At 28.8% G+C, this 6,000-nt stretch overlaps 2 protein-coding genes across 5 annotated transcripts in view; one reads left to right on the forward strand and one right to left on the reverse strand.

The window, feature by feature from the left end:
- LOC135962260 (putative ferric-chelate reductase 1 homolog) overlaps positions 1-3,279 on the forward strand; it is a 31,873-nt gene extending 28,594 nt beyond the window's left edge. For all 3 annotated transcript variants that reach the window (XM_065514100.1, XM_065514097.1, XM_065514101.1), the window contains exon 11: positions 2,545-3,279. In XM_065514100.1, coding sequence (XP_065370172.1) covers positions 2,545-2,679 — 135 coding nt within the window. In that variant the 3' untranslated portion in view covers positions 2,680-3,279. The remainder of the gene's footprint in view (positions 1-2,544) is intronic.
- Positions 3,280-3,440: 161 nt separating this feature from the next.
- The window catches only part of casp (Fas associated factor casp), a 5,183-nt gene continuing 2,623 nt past the window's right edge, over positions 3,441-6,000 (reverse strand). For both annotated transcript variants that reach the window (XM_065514096.1, XM_065514095.1), the window contains exons 9-14: positions 5,824-5,969; positions 5,606-5,760; positions 5,392-5,540; positions 5,054-5,328; positions 4,203-4,322; positions 3,441-4,126 (exon numbers count right to left, since the gene is read on the reverse strand). In XM_065514096.1, the coding sequence (XP_065370168.1) occupies positions 3,968-4,126; positions 4,203-4,322; positions 5,054-5,328; positions 5,392-5,540; positions 5,606-5,760; positions 5,824-5,969 (1,004 nt within the window). In that variant the 3' untranslated portion in view covers positions 3,441-3,967. The remainder of the gene's footprint in view (positions 4,127-4,202; positions 4,323-5,053; positions 5,329-5,391; positions 5,541-5,605; positions 5,761-5,823; positions 5,970-6,000) is intronic.

Genomic DNA, 6,000 nt, shown 5'->3' on the forward strand with positions numbered 1-6,000 from the left:
TATGCTCGATTGTACCATATAATATTTCAAATGCCTCAGTGCTGCCTGACTTACTACATTATTTTGTCACTTCACACGCCTCTGTGACGTAGGCGCGGATACAGGGAGTGAAAAAAGGAAATATACCCCCCTAAAACCAAAAAGTTTTAATATAAAACAAGTAAGAGAGATATATTCGGCTGTGCCGAATCTTATATACCATTTACCAAATTATAGTTCAAAATACAAATTTTAAATATTTTTAGTTAAACAAAATTTTTTTTAATTTTTTGTAAATTTTTTTTTTCGAATTGTTATTTAAAATTTTTTTTAAATTAAAATTTTTTTTTTGGTGAAAAAAAAATTCGGGTTATAATTTTTGAAATATCTATCATTATATATGGGCAATTCCATTATGTCGCACGGGACCATCGTACACATTTAAAGTGAAAACAAATGTCAAAATAAATCGATTTTTTAGTTTGAGAAAAGGCTTAGTTTATAGCTCTCAATTAGCACTATAATTGGTGCTAAGTTTGATTTTGGGCAAGTTTTCAAAAACTTACTGTTATTTGCAATCGCATAGTTTCTTATGCATTATTTTTTGACTCGTTGTACCCTCAGGAAGATTTTAGATATCAAAAGTCAATGCATAATGTCTTTCTTTAAGAAATTGTATCAAAAAATGTGCATTATAAATATTCAAATCAGAAAAGTTGCCCTTGGTCGACTTTGCATTCGAATATCTCGAAATGGGTTATGCATAAATGAAAAATTTCTTTACATTCACCCCTATCGGCAATAACATGTGAAATTTTGTTCCCATGAAATATCCATTTCCCTCGAAGGGAAAATTGCTATCGGGAATATCACGATGAACTTTACATTCACAATAGTTGATTTTGTTCGTAGCAGCTGTTTATTGTTTACAAAATTCCATCTAAAAATTTCACAACAAGGGGAATTTTTTCACGTGAACAAAGTTGATGAACGAAAAAAGGAAAATATTTCATGTGAAATATTGATTCGCGATAGGGGTGATTATTTAAATTTGATTGTTTCCCTATGAAAATGGGATAAAACAAAGTGTTTTCAAACACTTTTAATTTTCTGGTCTCGGTGGAAATGCCCATATCCATATTGTCTATATTAATGACTTAGTAATCCAGATATAGGTCAAAAATCGAGGTTGTCCTGGTTTTTTCCTCATGTCTCAGCCATTTGTGGACCGATTTTGCTGATTTTAAATAGGAAACTTCTCGAAAGCATGTCTGACAGAATTATTGAAGATTTGGATCCCGAAGATATCTGAGGTTTTCAGAAAATTGATTTCAACAGACAGACGGACATGGCTTAATCGACTTCGCTATCTATAAGGATCCAGAATATATATACTTTACAGTGTCGGAAAATTATATTGTGGAAATTACAAACGGAATGACAAACTTATATACCCTTCTAACGATGGTGAAGGGTATAAAAAGGGGAAAAAAATGTAAAATAAATTTTAATTTACTTTCCCACAAATGGTTAACCTGTAGAACACTTTGATATCCTCATCTAATACATAAACTCCTGCTTCAATGCCAGTTATCATCTTGGACCCTTCAAACAGCTGTCCAGATCCGACACAATCGTCCCTACTTGGAAACACAATTGGCGGTGAAATACCGAAGTCAATACCAGATAAAATAGACAATTTTGATGTTACTAAAGTGAAAAAAATTCCCAATATTTTTTTAATTAAAACGAATTAAGGGTTTTTAAATAGAAAATAATTTGTAGATTATTTTAAATTAAAAACCAAACTAGCTCCAAAAAGTGCGAATTTTGATGGTGGGCATCGACACAGCTGAATATAACACTCTTACTTGTTAACCCTTAACTGGTGTCGATATTTCCAGTTACGTAATTGGTATCGGGAGTCCAAATTGCCTCATAGAAGAAATGAAATATTTACTGTTCTAAAAAAAAATTTTTAAATTAAAAAAGTTTTATTAATTCATTTCTCTCATATAAATAGTAGCCTTTTGTTTTTAAGACATTTTTTAATTTTGGGGTCCATTTTGACCCCACGATACCAGTTAAGGGTTAATGATGATGTCAGAGTTAACCTAGCTACAACAGATTTACATCTTAAACTATATTGAATTACTTTTACTTAAACTATATTGAATTACTTTAACGATAAACCATCCCTGGATGATTTAGATTCACAATTGACCTCTATAGGCACAAAGTAAAAATTTATTATTGCATATCTGGAGTACTATTATAGCGAGAGTCTTCAAACTTTGAGTGAGCTATGGCAGAACAACGTTTGCCGGGACAGCTAGAAAAATTATAAAATCCTAATGGGTACATGTTCTTTATGCTCGTAAAAGAAGATAATTAATGTGTCTCTTCCATCTGTTACGTAATTTAGATACAATCAAATCATAATTACTTACCACTTATTACATAAATATTTTATTATTTTGTATTGCATTTATTTTCGTTGATATTTTTCCTTTTATTTCATTTTTCTTATTACACCTACTTTTCTGTTTTTGTCTCTTTTTACAGTTTGCTGGTTTCCGCAAAGGTTTATTGGCTGTTTACACCGTGGTCTTGATATTATTCGTGGTGGCTTTAATAGTTATAGTTGCTTTAGCGCCAATTGAGGACACCTTTAATAAATTGAAATCAAAATTGAATTAACTTGTTGTTGTGTATCATACTAATAATAGTTATAATAATAATTAATTAGCGTACAAAAAAGTGAGAAAAACAAATCTCTAAACAAATCAAATCTAAAATCAGTTTTGTTCATTTTTGGCTCAAAATATTTATACATAAAAATTACAAACAAAAAAAAAAAGAAATTAATTAATAATGTTTAGTAGCAACTCCTTTAAAAGGAGTTACTTACTGTCTGTATTTTGTAAATTGCAACTTACAGTGTCTGTATGTACTATGTTTTTTTCATTTTAAATTTTCTTTGTTTTTATTATTATTGTAAATGTGTATTTCTTTTCTTTTTTAACCTAAGTGCTACTCAATACTGTTTTTTTTTTTAATTATTATTATTTTAATTAATTATATATTTTGTATGTATGTATATTGTTTTTATTGTTATACTATTGTAAACAGAAAAAACCAATCCAATCCAATCCAATATACTATACTTATTTATGTATGTATAAATTTGTATATTCAGGAGTGTGTATTTACACTTTGAAATATGTTTTTCTTTTGTTTATGTAAAAACCATTTTGTAAAGTATTAATAAAGTGAAATAGAAAGAAAAATTGAAGCAAATTGATGCTGTTTGTTGAAATGATTTAAATGGTTTTGTCATGTTGATCTTAAGGTTTTATTTAATTTCATTTAGTTGTGGGCCTTTTCTTATGCTTATTTATTACAACTTAAAACGAGTTTTATTTTGTTTGTTTGTTTTTAAATTAATATAGACGACCATCCAGACTTATATTATAATTTTATTATTTTCACTATTTTATTTAGTTTTTGTTTTATTAATTTACCAAAAAGTTGTTTTACTTTAATAGTTTAATTTATTTTTGTTGAGGAATTTTTATTGATGTTTTCTATTTTATCTATTTTATTTATGTCTTGCAATTTTGTTGATGTGATGGTTGGTTGTAGTTTTTATTAATGGCTTTCGCTGATAACATTGACAATAAATACTAAATTCATAGGTTTAAAAATGTTGGTTGTTGTTTACTTCGTTTAATTGTGTTATAGTTTTGCCATTATCTGCCATAATTAATAATCTACCTTCCTTTTAATGCATTAATTATGTTTACGTTTGTTCAAATAATAATGTTTTCAAGCTTTTGTATGAATATTTCTGATGTATAATTTAAAAATGAATATGTTTTAATGAAGTGTTTGTTTTTGTTTGTTTTTATGGGGGGAGATTAGGAGGAGTTTTATTATATTAATTTAAATATTTTGTTTGTTTGTTGCCAAAAACATGGGTTTAAAATCATCGTTCTTCCAATATGACCGTCTCCTGAGGATACAATTTTAATGCTTGCAACGTCTGCTGGCCATCAATTGAGGTTAAATCTTTGCGTGGCCAACTAGAAATCAACTTAAATTCATCGATTAAGAAACCATTGGAAGCTACATAATTTAATAGATCCTAAATGATGAAAATATATTTTATTAAATATTTTCTTTTGTTAATGATGTGTTTGTGTGTATTTCAATTAACTTGCCTGTAAAGTATTATTTGCATAAAATCTACGTTCTAAAAAGTCTCCAGTTGGTTTACGTACTCGAATTTTTGAAATATTCGATTCCGTTTCAGACGGTTCTTTGGGTAATGATTGTTCAGCCTAAGATTAAAAAAAATATATAAACATTTGTTACATTTACTTAATATCTTAAATCTTTTTACAAGGATTACACTTGATGTTTTGAGATCAAATTTGATTTGAGGTATTTTTTTTGGGCCAAAAAAAATTAGAGAAAAAAATTTTGTAGAATCTTATATACCTTCACTAAATTATATTTTAAAATAAAAATTTTAAATATTTTATTTTTTTTTTCAAAATAGTTTTTTTTTTAATTTTTTTTCAATTTATTAGTGAAAAAAAAATTTTTTTGGTGAAAAAAAAATTCGGGTTAAAAAATATTTTTCCCGATTTTGACCCATTACTATGGCCTTATCATTAGATATCCATATTGTCTATATTAATGACTTAGTAATCTAGTAATCCAAATCGAGGTTGTCCTGATTTTATATCTTATATCCCAGCCATTTGTTGGCCGATTTTCTCGGTTTTAATGAAAAATGTAGCAATTACAAAAGGAATGACAAGGTGAAGATTATAAAAATATTGTCCTTAAAACTGGAGAACTTAGGTCAACAATAATTCAAACGACATTTTGCTGAAAAATTCGAAAAGTCAAAAGGTTGACTTTTTCATTAATTAGCAAAAAGTCGAATGGTCGACTATTCAAAAATCGTAAAAAGTCGACAATCCGATTTAGATAATTTTTTTGAATATTTGTTCTCAAAACACAATTAGTAACCCTGAAAATCAGAATTAGCCACACTACTTACCACTAATCTAATCGATTCACGTCTAGCATCTTCTTCGGCTTTCTCCGATTCCACACGTTGACGTTCAGCAGCTATAGCGTCTTCTTTTTGACGTTTAGCTGCTTCTTTGGCAATATCAGCCTGTAAAGTTTCCTGATAGGCCATGTCTTGTTCGGCTTTAACTTGATCGCGAGCGGCACGAGCATCTTCTTCGCCAATTTCCACTTGCAAATGTTCATTGTACATTTCAACCGACTCCAATAAACGAGACAGTAAATCATCCAAACCAACATTGCCTAAGAAAAATTTGAAAATTAATTACAATAACAAATAAATTATGTAAAATTAATTAAACTCACCATGAATCACAGATAAAATTTCGCACGAAGTACGACCCGATAAACGACTTTTACCAATTACCAATATCGAAGGTAATTTATCTATAGAAATATTACGCACAGTCATGGAGGCGGTATTGCTAATGCAGCCAGTAACTGAGGATAAAAATCTAGAATATAAAATTAAAATAACATTAGCTAGATAATCAATAAGTGATGGAGAAAATAAACTTACAAATGTTTATTACTTTCATGTGTTAAATCCCAGCCATAAACTATAAAATTTTCAGCAAATGTTTGTAGAATGCTTTCGTGTTTCATTAAATGATCACAGAAAACATTTGTTAAAATACTTTCACCATGATGCAAATAAATAGCCAATAATTTGCGCTAAGAATTAGTGAACAAAAAATACTATTAAATAAGAACTATTAACAGTAAAAGTAAACTTACATCTCTGGCTGGTTTGTGACAGGCCTCTTTAAGAGCATCTTCCAAACTGCCTGTATAGAACATGGGACATGGTTCACCAAATCGTTGTTTATAATTTTCCACAAACTGTAGTGAACCCGTTGTTTCACTATCTGTATTATTGGGAACTATTGAAAAGAAAATGAACATATGAAGTTA

This window comes from Calliphora vicina, chromosome 5 (genome assembly GCF_958450345.1).
Source record: "Calliphora vicina chromosome 5, idCalVici1.1, whole genome shotgun sequence".
Classification (NCBI taxonomy): domain Eukaryota; kingdom Metazoa; phylum Arthropoda; class Insecta; order Diptera; family Calliphoridae; genus Calliphora; species Calliphora vicina.